The 23289-nt window shown below is 41.1% G+C and overlaps 1 protein-coding gene across 3 annotated transcripts in view; it reads left to right on the forward strand.

Moving 5' to 3' along the window:
- The window catches only part of plppr1 (phospholipid phosphatase related 1), a 65049-nt gene that overhangs the window by 14568 nt on the left and 27192 nt on the right, over window positions 1-23289 (forward strand). For all 3 annotated transcript variants that reach the window (XM_084383331.1, XM_084383329.1, XM_084383330.1), the window contains exons 2-3: window positions 5355-5464; window positions 21736-21924. In XM_084383331.1, coding sequence (XP_084239457.1) covers window positions 5405-5464; window positions 21736-21924 — 249 coding nt within the window. In that variant the 5' untranslated portion in view covers window positions 5355-5404. The remainder of the gene's footprint in view (window positions 1-5354; window positions 5465-21735; window positions 21925-23289) is intronic.

Below are 23289 nucleotides of genomic sequence, written 5' to 3' on the forward strand. Positions count from 1 at the left end.
CACCACGGCCCCAGGGTCAGTTTGGAAACAGATCAAGAAGACCAACATTTTTAGGTGGAGTTTGATTGACAACTGTCACACCAGCCCAAATTAACTAAACCAAAAGGACGAACATGCCTGAGTCAAATTCTGTTTTTTTTCTCCAAAAGGTCCAAAGTTTAAGTTGCTGGCCTTAATATGCAGCAAATAATCTTCTCTGCAGCTATAATCTGCTCCTCATTACCACTGTATGTATAGGAGGCAGTGCTGCGTATTACGGAGAAACTCAAACGAATCAAATTTTCCACGGAGATAAAAATCACGTTTGACTACATTTCCATTTGACTGGCTTGATAAAAATCATGGTTCAGCGGAGCAAGCTGCAGAAATGATGAATAATTTAATTCCTGTTGGTGGTTGAGAGAAAAAAAAGCCACATATTCTGGAGTATCGGAAGTATGACAGTGTAAATGTGATTAGTATGGCCATTTAATTTTTTTGGGGGGGTTTACCACATTACAAGCCCGACTACTCAATTTCCTCTCTGTAGCTGATGCCTCTCCACCTGCCTTAATCTGAAAAGTCACTGAGTCACTGGAGGCTGATTACACTGTTAATGTGCACTGAGACGGATCGCCTGGATGTCTGGCAGCAGCAGTGTCTCTTTTTTTAAAATATAGATTTACGGAAAGCAATTAAATTTACATGGCGTGTAAGACTTTTCAGGCGGCTGCTCGCAGTTCGGGTGAACTATGAGACCATACATCAACTGGAAAACCTTAGTTCAACGTCCCCGGACAGCTATCCACCCTGCTGAAGTGTCCTTGAACAGAAGAGTGAGTCTCTACCGACTCTGTAGTGATATTTCAGCATTTTCCTAATATTACGTGTTAATTCTGCAGCTCTATCACCTGAAGACACACATGCACAGGTGTTAAAAGTTTAAGGTGCCACATGGCAGGATGGCAGGCCTTCATACAGAGACACCATACAGACATTCTTTTTGCTGAACGTTTTACTCCACTGAGTGAAACGCTTCGAGAGCGACTGATGGTCAGATTGTTTCCATGTAATGTGGAGTTGATTGGCCTGGATTGAGTGGTAAATGAGATGGGACAGGCACTTAGGGACTGATTAGACCTGCCAACATCACTGCCTGCATCCAATGACTCAATGAGGTTGAAGTCTTTGGATTCAGATCAGGATGAGAGTTTCACAAAGTGTTTTCCTCCGTCAGAACTTCATGTGAGGTGTTCAGTAGCAACTACGAGTAACTGTACTAATGGTGCCGCTAATGCTGCTGGTAGTAACTAGTAACTAGTCTGATGTAAAAGATAGGATTGGATTTACTATACAGTAGTTTTCGTATGATTCTTCATTTGTAGATGAGCATCAACGTACTCCCAGTTCAGTCTGGAATAACTTTGAGTAATTGTTTCAGTGATGTTCAAATGTCAATGTTGAATATCAGGTTATGGAGCTAATACCTCAAGACTGAATAGCCACATCATACAAGTTAAAATCCCTCGAAGAAGAGGCCATGACTTAAAACAGTACTACATGACAGTTTGGTACTATGTGACGTGCCTTTATGTTCTCAACAATGAAGATAGAACACACACATATTTCTTGCAGACGCTGGCCTGACAAAAATAAGTTACATTGGAAAGACGTTTTAGGATCTCAGGGGAAGACGTTTGAGAGACGTCGGCATATGGTTGTCATCTTGCAGATGTCTTCCCAAACAGCAAACGCTCCCCATACGTAATTTTCCCAGCGTATATTGTGCCGACGTCTGCAGACATATTTGTGCTATTTGGAAAGGCTAAGTAGCTTTATAAATATGTCCATGGAAAGCTTAAATGTTCAGGAAAACTCACCTTGGGCTTCCATAAAGAATTCAAGGAAATATACAAATCTTGATCGTATGGAAAACTACAGGGAAAGTGCACTCAAAGCAGCCAACTCCTGGACCGAAGCACTGAGAAGTTACAGATTGATGATATTAAGCAATCTGACGGGAATTGTATTTATGTATTATTGCTTTTGTGAATTGATAGAGAATTGTCACAACCCCTCAGTGTTGACCCTCAAAGCAACAATTTTGGGAAATATGCTTTCATGGCGAGAATTTGAGATTGATACTGCTCTCATGTCTCATTACACTACATGTACTGCTACAGCTGGCAGCAGTTAGAGAAGGAAAATCAGTTAGCTACCTCATAAAATAACTACAACCTGTCATTTGAACACGGATTCTTTTATAAATGTACCAAACATACAATGTGTGACCTTAAGAGGTGCTGGTAGACAGTCAAGCTAGCTGTTTTCCTCCTGTTTCCAGTTGTTGTTTCTCTAAGCTTAGTTAATTTAAGCTAATTACCAGTGATTTGCTCTAAGCTAAGCTAATTAGCTTAGTCTATATACCATTATAAATTAATGGTAAGCTAGTTAATGGACAGATAAGAGGGGCGGTTTCAATCTGTTCATCTGACTCTCCGCAAGGTCTTGAATTAGTGTTTTTCCCAAAATGGGTAACTATTACCTTAACACTGATTCTTGACGCTAATTGAAGAAGTAATTGTGCTGTAGAGGGGTATGACAAAAGTGTACTGTGTCAGTATGTATATGTGGTACGTTGAAAGGCATGTGCGGTGAAAATAACCCACCTACATGTGTCTAAAAGGGTGAGGCTGGTTATTTATCAAGTTGGAAATAGATTTTTCTTGTTTACAGTGGTATCGCCTTCGAGCTGTGTGAGATCCTGACTGCTGCTGTGATCCTTGTTATCAGCCTCACTCTTTTGTTGCGGATTTTTGTTGAATTTTGTGCCGCTTTGTTCAGATAAGAATGTTTATCACAAAAACTCCACGCTACCAGCCATTTTTTTTAGGGTTGCGAGCTGCTATTCGGGCGTTGTGTACAAACCGCAACAAAGGTGGTAATCTTGTCAGCATCTGAGTCGAAATATGGTATCTTCATATTCGACGGAGACGTAATCTCCTATGCAGAGGGCTTAAATGAGCAGCCAGTGTTCAAGGACAGCTCACTGTCTAGTACAAAAGGGAAAACAAGGCACGGTGAAAAAAAACGTTTTAAATGTAGAATTTGGATCACTCCGCTGCTCCTTTTCTTTCCAGCTTGGCTCTACAACAAACCTCCTCCTCTCCACGCTCCTCTCCACACACGCTGCCTTTCATTATTCAGAATTGCACAGTAGGAAGAGAGAGAGCTCAAATCCGGCACAACGTTACTCTTCGGATGTGAATTAAGTACAATTAGAGCCCTATAACACATTTATGAGCATTAAGTATCGGCGAGGGGTCACGTCTTAGATGATTAATACCAATAAATCAGCAATTACTGCAGCAGATACTGGAATTTCTAGTGACTGACGAGCCATTTCATCCTTGTCAAGAGCCCGATTAGCAAATATCAGGGCAGTTGTATTTTTTCCTATATACTCCTCTTCACTACATATTTCTATTTGATGCCCCCTCTCACTAATGAGCACACAATTCTCTATTGGGAAATTACATGTTATTGTTTGTGACTATTAGAAGCCATAATGAAATGCGATAAAACACGGTGACAGAAGGAGAACGGAAGCAGCGAAAGATACTGTGTTTGAGTGTGTGGGAGATCAGTTCTGTCTCTACAGAGCAAAATGTATCAACATCAGAATAAAGTTAACAGAAAGCACAGCATGCAGACATTCCTCAGCTTCAGTGTGACGGGCCCTGACAGATACTCAGATGAATTATAGTCTAACGATTAAATCTGCATCAGGGAACCAGCCAGTCCATAAAGCCTGGATCAGGCCGGGCCTCACCTGTTTCCACCCGATCCCTTCTCTTTGCCTTGCAGGTGGTGAGCCCAGTGGGTCCTGGTGGCTCTTTGACTTGTATCCCATTGAGCTGAAGGAAGTAGTGAGATTACTTATTCAAAGGAGACCTATTATGCTTTTTCATATTTTTGTTTTGTATACAGTAGGTTCTTGTGCATGTAATAGATCTTGAAAATGTTAAAACGGTCAAAGTTCGCACCAACAGAAGCTCCTGTCTCCCACAGAAAACATTGCTCCTGAAACGCCTCGTCAGTAGTCCCGCCTTTTAATAACGTGGCTCCTTGACATCACACTACGTCACCATGTTACATATTAGCATCATTTATACCTCGCAGCTAGTTTGGCACACAAGAATTGATTTAGCACAGCTGCTCTTTGCGGTGCTGGCTCAGGCTTGTTTGAGCTGACCAATCAGAGCAGACTGGGTATTCAGGAGGGGGGCCTTAAAGAGACAGGAGCTAAAACACAGCGTAGCATGTGTCTTTTAATCGATTCCTCTACTCGTGTTCAACCAGGTCAAGAAGTCTGAAAATGTCACCGCTCTGGAAACTTGTGCTCGGGCGTTTATCACAATTCTCTTGACCGTCTAAAGACAAAAAAATAAAGTGATTAATAAAAAAAATCAACAAATGATTTGATAATGACAGTGATTGTTAATTGCAACCATACTATTAATCACTCACAATTATTAGTCAATTATTATAACTTTTAAAAATCTTGTCTTTATGAAGGTTACTTGACACGTGTCACAGCCTGGCAGGAAAGGGTAAAATCGCACCTCTGCAAAGGACAAGGACGGTCTGGATTTATAACACAAGACAAAACAAGAGCATCGCTGCGAAATGGAATGGGGCACAAGAACTTTTTATCTCCATATCTTGCTTTCATAAACCTTGGAAAGCGAAGATCGTGATTAAAAATAAAATTCGATTAATGTCACAGCCGTGCTTGGAGCAGACCCAAGGGTAGACCGAGGACACAACACAGGGATTGAATTTCCAAGCTGCTCTGGGAGTTCTTGGGAGTCTCCCAGAGGGGAATTTTGGCCATTCAAGCTGTTCTGCTTGTCCTTCTCTGACACTGGGACATGAGATAAGCAGCTCAAATGGTTGGATGGGTGGCTGGCTGGAGCTGCCTTTCAAACTCAACCTCCAAAATGTATGATGATGTCTTTGCTCATCAGCTTTGTGCAGAGTAAATGACATCTAATGTGATTTTAGCATACTACAACTACTACAGCCTAATCTCATCCATTGTTTTTGAGTCTTTAATGTTTTTATATTCATGGAAAGTCATCAACTAATTGTCACCAAGTCTTTAAAAAGTAATAATCTGTGATAATAATGTAGCTACTTCAAAGCTGAATGTGATCCGTCAGTATTCGGGGCGTTCGCCCCGATACTCCATTTCTCAGAGACGTCCTGCAGTCATAACACAGATCTATAGTGTAATAAGTAGATTTGGCATCTGTGAGATTCTTTCATTATCAGATGCTGAACTCTGACACTTGATGTTCCCGCCTTTACAGAGTGAGCTGCCGTGAATCCTGAGAGGAGACGTCTCCCGGCAGGAGACAAGATGGCGTCCAACAACACCCTGCGCAGCTACTCAATCATCCCATGTTTCATCTTTGTAGAGGTGAGAGGCTGTGTGTGTGTGTGTGTCAGTGTCGGTGTGTGTGTCTGTGTGTGTGTGTGTGTGTGTGTGTGCACGTGTTTGGGTGATTATGAGCGCTTCTGTACGAAGTGTAAAATGTATGCATTTGTGCATTAATGTTAATCCTGGTTTGGGGAACGTACATGATGACTTTGTGTGTGTTTGTGTGACGGTTTAACTATTAGCAAATGACCTCTTCTGGAAAATTATACACAGTTTACCGGAGCGTAAAGTGTTGGAATGAGTTGAAAGTGTGTGTGCGCATGAGTGTGTGTGAGTGTGTGTTAGAATTGTGCTGCTCCTCCATATTTAATTACCATGTCAGCTGAAAGTCCTTAATCAGAGAGATGTCTCAGGACGCCTCGCAGTACTCTCTCCCCTCTCTCCTTCTCTTTTACACCCTCTCACACACACTCAGACACACACGCTTCTCAGAGGAGATATCCTGCCTAACGGCCTCAGATGAGTTTAGCCTCAACCTTGCTGTTTTTTGAGCAGCCTCGTGGCATATTGCCTATTTTTTGCCTCCGCGTGCCTTATGTAAGGATGACGTTATTGTTCTGCACGTCTGTTCACATCTGAGACATTAAGACAACGGCTGTTATTGATTAGTCAGATGTCAATAATGTGAATAAATCTATGGGAGGCAAAAATCTGCTTCTGAGATTATTTCTATTTGAATTTTTCACAAAGGTTTCTGTTAGTTGCAATATTTTAAAGGTGCACTATGTAGTTTTGGGGGAGAAATTTTAGAAGAGATCATTGATTGATTGATTTTATGCCTTAACAAACAAAATAAACAAGCTCTCTCAAGCTTTGTTTTCATGACTGAATAAACTTAAACTAACTGACCTTAAAGGACAACACAGTTTCATACTGTTTTACTTTATTTATATGTGGCGGACCCTGCCGCCTTTCTAGCTACAAACAGTGTTCTGGGGACCTTATTTTCCTCTAAGGATGGCTTGTTAATTCAGTTATGGAAAAAATTGATATTTTCAGAGTTCAAATTTCTTCTGCAAAACTACATAGTGCACCTTTAAAGTTTAGCATGTTGCAGGTGAGCCAAGGACATACTGCTACGTGTTGCACCATCTATTCTTATTTGTGTTTGTCACAAAAAGTCAGACATAGATGCTGTGATTGCCACGTTAGGCATCCCATTGACCTCAATTAAAATGTCCCTTTTACTCTCACGCAGCGAGACATTAATCATGTGAGAAATCGCCCCGTACAGCAACTATAACCATACAAACCACAGTGGAGACAGACACGTTTCAAGCACCCCTCCTGTAAAATGTTTATTTGAATTGTGACACACGATTAATCATCGCAAAGTCCTTCAGCTCCTGTAGAAAGTCCTTCTGTCGGACAGCCTGTCATCATTATCGAGCAATTCGCTCATTTGCAGCTTTCAAGTGCTTTGGCTGGATCTCGGCGTGACATGCTCAGTTGGACGTTGCTAATCACGGCTGTGCAATTTGTTTAATTAGGATGTGTAACCGGAGGGGGATTTAATAGGTAACTAATTATTATGTTGGTGACAGCATCCCCAAATCATCATCTAGGTGGTAAACTCTGAACTCCATATTCAAATGTAGAGCCAGTGTGCCAGAGAGCAGACCTGAGCTGGGCTGTTTCTTACAAATGGATCTAATTATGATAACTTCTTGTTCTGGACAGTTGGCCATCGGGGCTTCAGACTAACTTTTTCCAGTATAGCAGTGGTGCTGCCCTCTGAAGGTTTTAAGAGCATAGCACCAAATTTAGCAGCACCACTTAAATGGTCATGGCACGCAATGCAGTTATAATTTTTCCATCTTAAATGTATTATTGATAAAGTTACAAGAATAACAATGTTTGGTTTTATTTTAAGAAAAAAAATTCAAAAATTGAACTCGTACTTTAAGAGAAAGTAATTTTCCATTATATGTAAGTATCGGCCAGATACCAATAGGGGGCAACGAATCACAGAGTGACTGTACCTGTTTATAACTGTAGCTGCCTTTAGCTAGTTACCTCAGTTAGCCGTGCAGCTAGCAGTTCGGACTGGGATCTCGGGACCAGGGGAATGTGGGTGTTTACACAGTAGTACAGGAGCTTTGGACTGGGCTGGGCCGTGGCTAGCTGGTTAGCATGCTAACTTCAGGAGATATCCCTGCAACACAGTACACAGACATCATAATGTCATTGCTGCTGTTTATTTGCATACTGGTGATGATTTTAGATTTTTGAATGTTTTCAACTTAAATCCATACATATTGCCCCTTTAAACCGTGTTTAAATAGTTTAAAAAAACATTCTGGACCATTAGCCATAAAGATGAAATACTGGATTTCAATTGTTACCCATTCTTCTCATTCAGAAATGTCAGATTTTCTGTAATAATAATAATAGTAGGTTAGTATGACACTCATACTGTGAAATGTCTTGTTTCTAATCAACAAATCAGAATTTGTTTAGGAATCAGTTTTATCCCCACTCAAATATTGCCAACCTTAGCTTCCTCCCACCAGTTAGGGATTGTCATCATAGCAACATTTGCAACTTCAAATGTGTTCATCACTGGTAGCCAAACTGCAAATCAGCGAGCAGGTATTTTTGGTAATTGATGAATCTGCACCATGACTGATGGTTTTTTTTTGCGCTGAGCGTCCCAGTCATGGCTGCTATCTTGCTCAATCTCGTCAGTTAGTACAACCATGAAAAAAATCTCCTTTTTGAATAAGATTATGTGTACAGTTTTATGCCTTTGCCCTTTTCATCCCGTTTTTATACGACTTTATGCTTGAAAGTTTGGAATCCCCTGCCACAAAAGCTCGATTCAGCCAGATGAAAGCACTGCTCTGTATTTTTGAGTGGTATTTCGTGCTTTTAGGTTGTAGAAAGCCCTCTTTAATAATAGATGTTGTTTTGTTTGAAGAGTTAAACCAAAATAAACCAATGTTTTGTAGAACAAAACGTTATACAATGGGTCAACCAGACTGACAGTTGAAAGGGCAGAAAGAGACAAATACCTCTGAGCAACAGTTATATAAGAATAAGAAGAAATCCTCAGTCATTGGTGAGAGAAATGAAGCTTGGCATCAAAAATCTGTGCAGATTTAAACAGGCACAGCTTCCTGTTTCAGCGTCAAATGCACAATAATGCCTATAGCAAGCTTTAATTAGCAGGTTTGTTGCTTTAGCAAAGCTCCTCTTTAAACTTCAAAATGGAAACAGATGGTTAGTTGAGGGTGATTGGAACTGAATCACAGAAAATGAGCTGAACGTACTGTGATCTAACAAATCTAAGTTTAAACCTATTCGCTCTAACCACTGAGTAGACTGCATAGACACTGTTGTGGTTAAAACATGATCTCTGGTCACTTACATCTTATATAATATAACATAATATAATATAAAATGTTAAAATGGCCATATTGAGGGGGAAAAAGAAAACATCAATATAAAAAGTGGTTCCAAACTTGGTGGTGTGTCTACTTATATTGTTGTTATCAGCTCAAAATGCAAAGTGCAAACTGGAAGGTTCATTATAAATCTGTTGTTAAAGGAGCACTCCACTGATTTTGCACATGGAGTTAACTTTACTCATCACAGACAGTATTCAGGCTGTGAAAAGAGTTGTTAAAGTCTTCTGTGTCTCTGTAGGGGCCTTTAGAAAGTCTCAGAATCGTTTAACATAAAAAATGTCTTGAGGACTGAATTCAGATCGCTTTATCTGTCCCTCGAGTCCCGCCAAAGTAAGGGTTGATCCATTTTCCTGAAACTTCCTTTTCTCCTCAACCATACAGCATTTCCCCTCCCCACCTTTTCATCTCACGTCTACAATAAATTGCTGAGCTACCCACTGAAATACAGCACTAGCACGGATGACGGAACATAATTCCCGCGACACTCGCAAGGTGCCATTAGTTGTCAACCAACAAGTAGCTCTCTGTAAGTTCAAGTACAAGTTCATTCTTAACCTGACAGATGCTTGTTAAGGGGGCACATTTTGAGGCAGAAGCTGAGAAGGGTATTAAATGTAGGCTATTAAAAGGGAAAGTATTCAAATGGAGTAGAATGATTAAAGCACAATACATGCATTTCATGGAGGCTGCCCAAAATGTTTCTGCGGGCTGCCACTGGCCGGTGTTAGTTTAGAGGCTACAGCAGAAAGCCTGTGTTACAAACCGGGGGCATGGAGTTTGAAAGATGCAAGTATTAACCAGAGAGGTAGTCTATAATGAAAGATGCTGTTGAGTTGCATTGTGGGAAGTGTAGGATCCAGTGTTTTTCGCCGGTTTGTACAGTGAATTTGTGAGACCATGTCACATTGTCATGGGCGCAGGAAGTATTGAAAATTTGGTTGGAACAATCTAATAGGGGTCTGAGGGTTCTCCTTAATATTAAAATGTATCAGAGTGGATGTTGTTCCATATATTCTGGTTCCTTTTAACAGGTGGTTTGATCTTATCTGGCTGTGCTATCATGAGAAAGAATATGGGTACATTTTGTCATTTTATTCAGAGGAAGTGTTTGAGCCCAGACCCCTTATTTGAAGATATTAAAAAGCTGAAAGTACAGAAATTGATTTGATGAGTAATTCAATAACAGCCTTGTCGCACAGGCTGCTGATATAAACCTAATGGGGCTGATGCCTTTTGCTGGTTTTTCTTTAATCCATTTCCAACTTGATTCAATTATCAGTTGTCCAGTTGTATCAGAAAATGCAATGGTGGCACTGCAGTAACGTTTAAAAAACGTACAAAGCTTACAACAAAGTTCATAATTGTATTTTGGGTTACTACTAGAACAGGTTCACATGCTTTAATGATCATAAAACACATACTGTCCAGTGCAGCAGGACTGTAATCCCCCTCTGTCTGAAACGCTCTGTTTTGGCTCCTGTCTTTTTAAGGCCCCTCCTCCCGAATACCCAGTTTCCTGTGATTGGTCAGCTCACACATGCCTGAGCCAGCCCCGCTAACAACAACAGAGCAGCTGTGCTAAATCAGTTCTTACGTGCCACACTCGCTGCTAGGGACATGTGATATCACAAAGTCTCAGAATTAAAGGTGGGACTACTGACGAGGCCTTTAAGGAGCTTAGTTTTCCGCGGGAGAGAGGAGCTTCTGTTGGGGCGGACTTTAAAGATCTTTTACATGCACAAGAACATATATAAAACACTGAGGAAAAGGAAAAACGGTGTAGGTCTCCCTTTAGTCGACTGGATTTGATAATGAAGCACTGACACTGACGCTTGGAGTGGATAGGCCGATCTGTCCACCGGCCTAAGAACATAGACGCACAAGACTGTGAAATTCTTCACTTGCTTTCTATTAGATATCACAATCTCAATAACCAAACACTGTATCGCACCACATGTATTTTCTCCATATTGCAGGAGAGCGAAGGCAGAGTGCTCCTGAGAGAGACGCAGTAACAGCCCGTTGAGTTGCGAGCTTTCTTTAATTTCCATTACTCTCTTTTCACTCACTCCCCCTCTTCTTCACAAGCAGCTCTCAAAGGCATCCTATCCATCTCCCTGTCTCTCTCTGCCTGTCCCTGTTTTCTCCTCCTCTCCTTTCTCTTTGATGTCTCTGTCACATCCTCACAGCCTCGTTTCTCTGTCGCCACCTCCTCTCTCCACCCAACCTGCTTCCTCCCTCAATCTCTCCCCATGTCTCGTGGTGTCACAGGAGCTCCTTCCTTCCCCCCTTCACCTTCTTCGCCCGCTCCATCTCGCTGCCCCTCACTCTTTTCCCGCTCCTCTTGTTTCTCCTCTCATTTTTTTCGCCCTCTTCCTCTTAATCACCTCGCCTGTCACGAACAGGAGCGAGGCAGAGGGACAGTAGTGGCGTCACGTGACCGAAGCAAAGCGTCCCGATTGGAGGCGCAAGGCCGTGCGGTTCAGCGCCAGAGGCAGTGTGACGGGAAGGATGTTTATTTGTGGTGATTTGTGATTTAATCATGTAACTTGTTGCTTTTATTTCATCCGTTACTTAACCTCAAGATGATCATTGTGTTGTCGCCATTACTGTGAAAAAGAGAACAGGACTCTGAGATGAAAGGGAATAAGAACAAGTACAGGATGAGAGGACTGGGATGGAGTGCAACAGGAAGATGGGACACAAGGGAGGAGAAGGAACGATGAGATGGGGAGGATGACGAAAGTGCAAGAGGGGGAAGGAAGTGAGAGGTTGCAGAAACGATGAGATGTTAATTAAAAAGGCAGAGCTGTAGAGGTGAGCAGTGAAGAATGAGGAGAGAACAGATATATCCTGCACCTCCCCCCGGATCAGATTATGTAATACACAGAGCCCCAGGCTTTTATTAATCTAACTAGGACCAAGTAGAATTTTTAGGTTTTTGTATTCAGAAAAATGAAAACCTGGGCACATCACTGTTAGCAAAGTCTTTTCATATCATCACCTGCACCAGGCTGTATGGAAACGAACCCATCCCTCGACTGTCATTTGTGAAAATTCCCACCGTCAACCTCGGAGATAATTTCTTGCTTTCATCTCGCTCAATCTCCTCCGCCAGTATGGCGTAACAATGTTCCAGGCTGTCATTATTTCAAAAACAAAAAAAAACCTTCCCCACAGGGGATGGGTTTTGATGTGGCTCTGTCTCTCTTGGCTGCACTGACGCAATGTGATTTTAACTTGGGGGATTTTATAAAGGGGCTTTTTATCTGGGGAATGGCATGTTAAATGTAGTTACGTAACAGCACACAGCCTAATTAAGACTGATAGTTGTGTTTAAGGTTGGACAGGAAACACGCTTGAGATTTTCACTTAAAGCTGACAGACAGATTGTTGTTTATGTACGGTGCAGCGCCTGTTCTGTCTTTTGAAATTGGTGGGATTTGCGTGTTAATTGAGGTTCCCATGGGTTCTTGAAAACCTTGAAAGTTTTTGAATTTGAAGAAAAAACATCAAGGCCTTGACATTTTAAAAAAAATAGACATTTATAGGGGGGCGCTCAGTTGGTAGAGATAAATCTGACCTGTGGCTATTTCCTGTCTATCTTAAACTGTACTTTCAAAATAAAACTATGAAAAGGACCAAAAAATAAATAGAATATAATTTTTTAGCTTGCATATGTGTATTTTGTGCAAATGTTGAAGTTCTTTTGATATTCTCTTTTTCTTAACATTTTTAATTGGCTACATTCATAGGCTACACACACTGCTTGTGTGTCTCCTGCAGTTGCGTCATTGTTTCACGTGTCACCTGCCTCGTGAAAGTGCCACATTCACATGTTTGCACGGGTGATTGAAGTTGCAGTTATTGTATAATGCAGGTTATGGCTAGCGAGTGAGAAAACTAACATTAAGCAAACACACACACACTTTCAAAGTAAAAACATGACCAGCCGATGCTGTCGCGGCTGGTAAAAACACTGCTGATGTGTTTGTGTCAGCAACTACTAGATGTCATTTAAAAGAAACCAGCGGTGAACTGAATCATTTCATCGTCGTTTCATGTGTCTTTCACAGGAAAAATATCCAGCTGGTATGAATATGTTTGTGGTATTATGTCCCACACTGGGACAACCAACAACATCTGAGCCTGAAATAGCATTAGACCCACTTTGAAACAACACAAATGCTGCTACTTCTTTAAGATGCTGACTAAGAATATAAAAAAAGGATCTAAGACTAAGGGCCATCTGCAATTGTGCACTGCTTTCTTTAAAAATTGAATTTGTGGCTGTGATCCGCGTGTGTTGAGCTCCTGATTTAGGACAGCGCACACTGTAGGCCCAGTACAGCAGTGTGATTTCTGTGAGTGTGCCAAGTTTAGAAAATACATGATGATGGGATGTTTTTTTTTTTTTTTTACTCCACGTTTACTTTGACTGCAGTTAACTTCACCAGAGAAAAAGTATAATATCACTCTTGTATTATAAGGGCTTGTTATATAACCGATCCAATAGGAGACAGGTGACCTTTGTGGGAGGTGAAAAATGGAATAAGGCAATCAAAACACACAAATCATTGGCAACAAGAAAGAGAGGTAGGGGGCAGGGCAGAAGGTGGAGGTGGTGTTGATGGAGCTGATGTTTCGGGAGAATACTAAAGTGAAAACAGTTCATCGTAAAGTTCAAATTTAAAGGAGACCTATTATGCTTTTTAGTTTTTCCCTTTCCTTCAGTGTTTTATATACTGTTGGTTCTTGTGCATGTGAAAGATCTTGAAAGTTAAAAAGGTCAAAGTCCGCACCAACAGAAGCTCCTCTCTCCCACAGAAAACACTGCTCCTGAAACGCCTCGTCAGTAGTCCCGCCTTTAATTACGTGACTTCTTGACATCACACCACGTCACCATGTCGCACATGTGCATAATTTATGCCTAGCGGCTAGTTTGGCACATAATAATTATTTGTGCAAAGCTGCTGTTGTTGTTAGCTGTACTGGCTCAGGCGTGTGCAAGCTGACCAATCAGAGAAGACTGGGTATTCTGAAAGGGGGGCCTTAAAGAGACAGGAGCTAAAACAGAGCTTTTCAGACAGAGGAGGAATACAGTGCTGCACTGGACAGAATGAGAAAACTGATGTGTTTTTTTGAGCATAGTAGTACCCCAAAATAATTGTTAAACATAATTGGATATTTTTGTTGTGTGACCATTCGATGTCATTGAGATTTCTGTATGAATGAAGGTAAAGTCATTTTCATTTCCTTCCCTCATTTAAATCCATTTCGAGCTTTGTTTACACCTGCTTTATAGAAGCGGAGATTTTTCCTTGGAAAAACAGGCCATCACAAATTGTGTGACCTTAGTAAATTCAGTGGAATATATAATCAACTTTTGTTGACATATCTCCCTGTATTTGTTTTTGCAATCCTCCCTTCTGTGAAGGCAATAAGATGAGAAACTCTCACTAGAATGGCATGCAAACTGTGACTTCTCCCTGGTGTGTCTGCTTGACACATACTGTACACTGCATGTTGGGGAGAATACATCACATCTGATGCCACACAAGTCTCAGAAATCTGATTGGATGACCCTTCTGGAAACCCCAAATGGCACAGGCTGGTGTACTTAACATATTAATGAGCCTGGATAAAGAGATAGATCTTCTGTTATTGCTGGGATTTTTCATTTACAGCAATTTAATAGAGTGGTTGCAATTTATTTTCAATAAAGACACATTTTATGTCTTGCTTTGGGGCTCTGACTCAAATTTAACAGCTGACTATTCATCATTATATCCGAGCTTTTTGAATGTTTGAAAAAAACGGATAAGAGTGGCTGTCTTCCGTGTCACAAGTTTGACAACAGAAGTGTAATATCACGGGTCTTAATCCGGGCAAGCCGGGCTAACATGCCCATGTCTGTCAGTCTTTTTTCCCAGTCTACTAACAAGACATGACAGTGAAATGAAAATCGAGGACTTGGTGTTGGATTAATATAACATTTTCCTGGTTGTTTTCATAGTGTGAGGGTGGAGACGCACGGTGGGACTGACAGTAAAAAAAGATTTCGCAGTGAAGGAGACAAAGAGGAGAAGCGATTGGGAGGCATGAGGACGGGGGGCTGATGGATAAAAATTTAATTAGGTTTTGAATTTTTATTATGACGAAGTTGGCTGTGTAGAAAGTAATTACAATCATAGAACAAAGTAATATCGCAAAGTGGTTTCAACAAATTTGACCAGGGTTGTGACTCCGGGGGCGAGAAGACACAGGAAGGGACAGGAGAGGCATGGAGCGTCAGAGGAGTGAGCGAGAATCAGGCAAAACGTCCCGTAGAGCGGGAATATTTTCACATCTTACTCTGTGAGTTGAGGATTTATTTCAATCAAAACAGAAATGATTGTGGATCAACAAACCAGGACTGTTGTTTAATTTAATTTTGTTTATGTCGATTAATGTCGGCAATGAAGCTCGTTTTAGTTCAGTTAAAGAGAGAAACTTGAATTCAGAACGTGTACAGTTTTATTTTTCTATTTGGTTGTGTTAGTTCTTGAGATTTTGTCAGTTTATTTTGTTTACTTATTTAACAAACGCATCACTTTTACAACTCCTACATTAAAATCAGTGTGGTGTTAGGAGACGGGACGGGCTGGGGCTAGCTGGTTAGCATGCCAACTTCAATAGACGTCTCTTCAACATAGTACAAAGACGTGTTTGTCATAACGTCTGTTGTCACATTTTTATGAAAGTTTTAAACTAAAAATCTGGCCACATCTTTCAAAAATGCTTTTATAAACTATATAAGTGCACCTTTAACCTACATTACTGAGTTAAAGTTACGCTACAGTTTGTTACTTTTGCTAAACAACGGCCGCTGTGCTCACACTTGAATGCTAAAATTTAACGGTATTAGTGAGCAGTGTGACTCAGTAGTTATACAACAATATCTTTGGTAAGCTAACTTGTCATACCAGACCAAAAAAAAGGCAAGTGAGAGCAAAAACCCACTTTAACCTGCTTTGATTAATACTTACGCAAACTTCAGGGAAGTGCGATAAGCTGAAAAACACAAACTGACTTTTAGCTCTGTTTTTGGTCTCCACCAAGTCCTGAAGGAAATACCTGGCTCTTTAGCTGCTACACGCTCCACTTTGTTCAGCAGCTAGTTGTTAACTTTGCCTGTCTGCTGGGTGCCGGGTAGCATACAGCAATTTATCGGAGCTAAAAACAGCTCAGCTTGGAGAAAGTGAACCCAAAAGTAAATTTGGGGGAAAAACAATGTGCTAAGACGTGTTTTAAATCTGTATAGAGCTGAGGGGATTTGCAGCCGGGTGATAATTCTCTTTGGATTTGTCACTGCGAGCGTACAGGCGGTCCTATGATCCAATTTTAATTGGAAAATATAAATTAGTTTTAAGGTTGTGAAAGAGCAGGAGATTGTACCTTGTTAGAGACTTATAAGTGATTGATTTATAAACGGTAGCAGTAGGAAATTCTCGTCCACTCCGCTGAAGTATACTTACCCAAAAGGCATCAAGAAATGTGGCGTGTTAGAACTCAAACAGAGGTAGATCGCTGCACCAAAATGCCCTGGCAGAATCTTGGGTGAAGGAGGTGAACTGTCCTCTCCGAGGGAGAAGGATAATGGCGTGCCGCAGTAACTTTGTATAACCATTTTATGACAGCCAGTCTCGTCAGTATGCCCTTCACACAGCTAATGCAGCATGACGCAGGCTGGGGATTGAATATAATGGAGCCACAAGTTATGCTTTACAGAGAAAAAGGATACTCGGCCAGGTGTAGAACTGTCTCACAAAGAAAAAAGTCACAGAAATGGAGGCTAGTGTTCAGGGATTACACTGCACCACAATTTTCTTTTCAATAGCGTTGGTGGCCGATTCAATATCTTTATCAAAAGGTAACACTCAGAAGCAACGAGAGCCTGCTACAGACGGCATGACAGACGAGAGAAGAGAAGATCAGGCAGAACAAGATGAAATTACTTGTCTCTCGTGGCCTGTTTTGGTAATTTGCTCCGGCCCGATGGCTCTCATCATGTCTAATGGCTCGCAGGTTGTTTATGGCTTTCTATGATTTATAGCGTGGAGACGTAGAGGGAGGCGGGGTGAGTGATAGAGGAAATATAAGTTGAATGTAGGAGGAAAGGACATCTTGATCTTCACAACCGGCTCAGTGCTTTGTACCCTTAGCTTTTAAGGCTGCCGGTGTGTGAACACAAGTGTCTTTGACTTTTTTTTCTTCAAATGCAAATGAGATAAAGGTCAAAGCAAATGAAATATGGGTAATAATAATAAAGTTCAACAAGTGTACCCCTCCAGTCTACGCTCCTCTTATTATTCTGCCCTTTTCAGGCGTTTCCTTGTAAACCTGACATCCTCAGGTATGTGATCCTGCGAGGTATTACATGGCATTTCTGCAAGCGAAGGAATTTACATATTTTTCAAAGGAGACCTGTGAATAATGTTTTAGCAGATTATCCCGCTGGAACTTGTTTGCGGAACAACATGAAATTATCTGTCTGTCTTGCCGACAAGCAGCTTTGAGAGGAAAGAGGAAGGGGATTTTTTTTTTTTTTGAAATGCTGGAAATGTAATTTGTGCTCATGTGTCTTCACTTATGACCATTATGGTTCCTCGTGCCTGTCGTTATGATGCATGTGTAATGTTCTCCATAGCAGGGTACCTTTGTGATAACAGGAGAAAGCAAAAAAATAAAAAAATAAACAGAAATTTTGCTAACTAGCTTCGTGTTATTCATAAGTTGGCATAGAAACCGATGAGACAGACACACACACACGCACACACACCTGGACATCTCAGCACGGCCATCTGTCACTGGACTAGATCTGCCAACATTTCTCTCCTGTCTTCTGTAAACACAGTCGCCTTCTTGCCTTCACTGTCTGAACCCCACTGGCCATATTTTCAAGCCCTTTGTATTTAACAGTGGAACAGTTAGACCTGATAAACTAATTGGATTGGACAGGACATATTGTTGAGATACACCTACCTTTCGTGCGGTGTCTGACTCAGTTAAGGCGAAAACTGTACAGCATGTACTTTAAGAACTGTATACAGGTCAGTGTTATCTGTAGCATACGGTAAAATAAAAAGTGCCATATCAGTCTAAATGTGGACGCCTTTTCCCTCTGCTTTACAGGTCCAACTCGTCAAATACTGATGCTTTGGGTTGGTGGACGGCCTGACCTGCCAACCAAATGCTTTAGTATTTGACGAGCTGAGAATGAGACTAAACAATCAGCTATCTTCCAAAGTGGACATTTAAGTTTGGTTGACTCAAATAGAAACGATCAAACAAAAAGCACACTTGCTCAAGTGTAAAGCAACCACCTGTGATTGACAACGGACTCGACTGATCAGATTAAACTGCATTAAACATGCAAGTAAACTAATATTCCTAAACCCACAAACCAACCCCAAACAAGTGATACCCACTGCATCAAATGACGCTGTGGTTTTCTTTACCCAGGATCACTGGGTAACCCGGTCACCAGAATAAATGTTGGCAATGTTTTCTACAAATCACGGATACGCTGAGACTTCACATTTCTTTGTGTCGCAACTTCACGTTTCTGTAGGTTCAGTTTTCAATTTTATCTTGTGACAACACTGTGCTTATGTTCTGGTTAGATTTAGCCACAAAAATCACTTGGTTATAGCTAGAAAAAGATCAACATCGACTGAAAAATATCAAGTGGTGTCACGCTTACAAATGTTGAAAATCAGTGGCCCTTTCTCAAAAATATCCAGTGGTTTCAAACGTACAAACGTTGAAACGCAGGCTCGAATTGAAGTCACCGGCCTGCCAGCCTTGTTGCCTGTAACTCCATAACCCAGTTTTTTTCCCCACAGTGGTTTGAACAAGAGGAACGAGCAAAGTTAATGTGTTGCAGGCACCCTAGAAAGAATGTAACAGTGAAAGTGAATAAATGTGGGTCAGTGTCACACTGTCTGGCCTTTAGCCCTGGCCTGTATTGCGAATCAGCTACATCTAGAGCTTGTGAGAAGTCATCTCCGTTAGTCGTCAGCAAGCTCATTAGCGAAATAAGCGCAGCTAATTTCAACATGCAGCTTGGCATTACCAACACTGTTGTCCTCGCCAAAAGATGAGTCAATATTTCCCTGTGATGCACTGATATTCAGATGAATGTCAATTATTGCTCTGATTGGAATTCTGAACAACTTGTGAATCTGATCTAGTTTGTTTCTGAAGTGTAAAATGATAAAATATCAACAGTGGACACTGAGTCACAGTGAAATCACTAGTGGGATGGAAAGAGGTGACAATGGATCCACAGCTGACAGCATATCAGACTCCAGTCATAAGAGACAGCTTAGGTTGTGTTAATTTAGTGTGAGGGGGGTCTGACCTTACTCACCTGGCTTGTACTTTGCAAACTGACGATTTTGGTTGGATTGGATTTACAGGTGTTACAACAAGCCTGTATTATTTCTTTACTATATCCCTGTTGAATGACAGACATCGAGCATCAAGCCTAATGCTCAGTTGTGCTGTCATTGATGACTCAGCCAGTTTTATGTAAGATAAAATCAATGAAATGTGTAACTTAAAAAACTTAAAAAATGAAGTGTTTTCACAAAAACAGTCATAGTAATCACTGTTCTAGTTAGAAAATGTTTAATAATTAATATTATGCAATAATAAAAAACATGTCTTCCACAACAGTCCGCTTCAGACTAATGGAAGAAAATGACCAAAATACACATTTATGTGTTTATTTTTGTTCAGATTTATTTTATGCAAATTAGCATACATTTAATCTTGCCTCCTTTGCATAGTCAAAGTATCAAAAAACTTGTTGTGCAAAACATGTTGATCATCTATTATAGTAACATTTTTACCCTATTTTTTTTCTCTCACATTCACAGACATCAGTCTCCACTTCAATAGCACTTATGTACACCAAACTTTCAATTGTTTCCTAATTACAGCTACTCAAATTACTGTAATGAGGTCATTGTTTGGGCACTATTTTTTTTTCAAGTCTGTAATTTGCTCGTACTGTAAGTATGCATTACACCATGTAATGTACTTAGTTCCTTTTGAAATCATGATTGAGTCCTGAGTACAATTTGAATGAATATCTAAATCTTTCATCTGCATTTTTGTCACCAATAAGACGGTCCGACCACTAACGGGCCAATGAAAACCCTGACGTACGGACAAAAAACAAAGAAACTCTGCAGCGGGCTCAGGTGGAGAGGTGACCACTGAGCAGAACAGAACAGAACAGTTTGGAGTAATTAAAACTGATGATCTGCAGAAACAGAAACCCCTTTGATTGAATGCTGCTGTTGATAATGCATTAAACATCATCAAGTTATCTAAAATTCTCTCTGTAAAACTATCGACACAACACATCAACAAAATGAAACAAGAACCTGTTTCACATTTCTGTTCTGTCAGTGTCTCCAAACTAGTGTATATTTAATTAGCCATTACCTCATTTACATATTTTAACATACACCCTCAGAAAACTAAGTAATCAGCTGTTAAAGTTTCATGGTGATATCTATTAGGTGACACTTTTTAGCCAGTTATTTTTCTCCCTTTATTATTTAAAGTCCCAGCAGGTAATGGGATATAGCTCACAACCTGAGATTGGAGATGTTCTCCATTTGGAAACAATACTGATCCTTCTGCAGTAGCACAGTGACACCTGGTGTTAGGGAGAAGTATTACAAATGGCCGGCTCAGCCTTGTTTTACACAATCGGGAACAATTCATAGTACTACTATTGCTTCGGTATTATGATCCAAACATTATTATGCAGATTGCAGTTTTGCAGCTAACAAACATGAAAACATAATCAGACATGAGTGCTTGAAGCGTGTTTACCCGTCTCATTGACTTATTGATTCCTATGGGATCAATAAAGCGTCTTATTATTCTTCGCTTCTCCTACAGAAAAATGTTTTTGTTTTTACGTTTTCACTCTGATCGCAGGGAGCTGAGTAGCTGTAACTCTACTACTCTAATATTATGTCCACATGGCTAATGTTTACATTAATTAATTGCCTGACTAAGATATCCTAAATCGTCCAGCTCTGGTGACTTTACATTGCCTTCCTTCTCTGGCAGCCTCTCCAGCATCTCATCCCTCTCCTATGATATTAAAACCCCAGCACAGTGCCAGCTGGTTGGCTGGGCTGGCGGCAGCATCAGCACATTAGCGTCTGAATGACACAAATGCATCTGATTTTCAGAAATCCGCATTTAAAGCCTTTTCTTTGAAGTCCTACATTTTTTATATTCCAGTGTTGCTCGGCTATCAGTGACTAAGGATACCATATATATGAAAACCCAAAATTGCCTGCAGCCGATTCTAGGAGGAGAGCGAAAGGAGGCCAGAGACAAAAGATGATGTTAGAGGGATAAAAGGATGAGGGGGTGAGGGAGGAGAGGAGGTGGTAAGTGGTGGTGGTGGTGCTTTGGGGGGGGGGGGTGCATGAGCATGATGAGTTAGCATGAGATGGAGAGAGAGAGAGAGAGAAGAAAAGAGATGGTTTTAGAGAATTGATGCTGCTGTGTTTGTATTAAAACCTGTTATAGACGTCACAGATGAGCGAGTGATGTTCAGGGATCAGCCACAAAACAAATCGCATCAGGGAATTGGCTCCTTCAATCACTGAAAACTGAATCGACGGGGGAAAAGCATTCACTGCACTGGATATACAACTAACAAGTCTCTCTTTCCCCCTTCTCGTTCTCCTTCTTCTTCTCCTCTTCTTCAACTTTTTCTACTCTATCGCTCTCTCTCGCTCCAACATGTTCTTCTTCCAGCTCGTCATCATGTCCGGCACGGTGTTGTTGGCCTACTACATGGAGTGCACGGACCTGTTCAGCGTGCATGTGCAGGGTTTCTTCTGTAATGACGCCGAGCTGATGAAGCCGTACCCCGGCACAGAGGAGTCCAGCTTCGTCCCCCCGCTCATCCTGTACTGCGTGGTGGCTGCTGCTCCCACGGCTATCGTGAGTAAAAATAAAACCTTTTATTTGTGTTTCACTGTGGTGTTTAAAACCGCCAGTGTCGAATCATATATTACATTTAAGTTACACTCGATAAATAGGCCATCTTTGTAGAAAAGACGTTCAGCCAGACATCTTATCTGTCTGTAACCTGCTGCAGTTGCCCCTGCATCCTTGCTAAATTTCACTTCCTCTGCCAAAATTTGGGAGAAAATGTCTCGGTTAACCGTCTGCCAGGGGACCATTTTCATATTTTCATGGGTCGGCTGATAAGTTTGGTGCTGATTTCACAGTCTGAACTTTTAGCTCCATAGTTTGAACTCCATGCGGTATCTCTTAGACTTGCTATTTGCTGTTTGGCACCACAGAACGTCTTGCTAGATGCACCAGCGGCGTGTAAAGTCATGCTGTGAAAGGAGCAGTGTATCTGGGCTGTGTATAGTGAAAAAATGTTTTTTTTCCAGACTCTGCTGCGATTTCTTATCCGTGGAGATATCCTGCTGTGTGTTGTTTAACCATTCATCCACCATTCATTCAGATGTGCAGAACGAAAGGGACTCAGGAGGTCAAGTTGCCTTTGAGCGCTACAGATATAAACTAGCATATGTCACCTTGTCCTTTCACAGTCGTTGTTAAACAGGAACTTTGCAGATTTTCAACCAGTTTTGTATTACTACGATGTTGGTAGTTAAATGCAACTGAACAACGGTACATTTCTCCCTATTCTGCAGGCAAAAATCTCCCAGTTGACGGCAAACACATCACCTGGTGGATTTAAAGGCTGTTGTAAACTTCAGTGTTTTGTATGCCCACATCCACGGACACAAAGAGTACAGTCGCCTCACTTTCTCTCTCTCAAATCGAGTGATGGGCGTCTCGCCGAATTCGGATCAAACTGTCTAAACTAGACAGCGCTGATAAACTATAAACTAAGATCCTGCACTGCCCATTTCTCACCTAAAATGTTTATTTTTTAATTCAATTAGTTACATTTTCAGTGTGCTGTTTAGCTGCAAGGAAAGACTGTGCACTAGAAGTGGCGCCATATTGTTACCGCACTGTGAAAAAACTCAAATCACGCTGTCAAACTAGGCAATGCCGATCAAATGTGAACCCGCGGTGTTTCCGACTTCCAATCTCAAAGCGTCCCATCTGCTCGGAAACACATGGACGCCCGCTGAAAGCAGGTGTTTGAATGGCAAGTCTGTGAACTTCACAAGCAACTGCAGCAGCTGATTTAACAGTTAAGGGCACTTATGAAAAGACAGGAGGTATAGGCTCCTAACGCGTCCTCTCGAAGCCTTCTGTTGAGCACGGATCAGCTGAATGAAAGTGGAAATGACAACTACAAAGAGCACTGTAAAGTAA

This window comes from Pagrus pagrus (assembly GCF_965226575.1).
Source record: "Pagrus pagrus genome assembly, chromosome: 19".
Lineage (NCBI taxonomy): Eukaryota > Metazoa > Chordata > Actinopteri > Spariformes > Sparidae > Pagrus > Pagrus pagrus.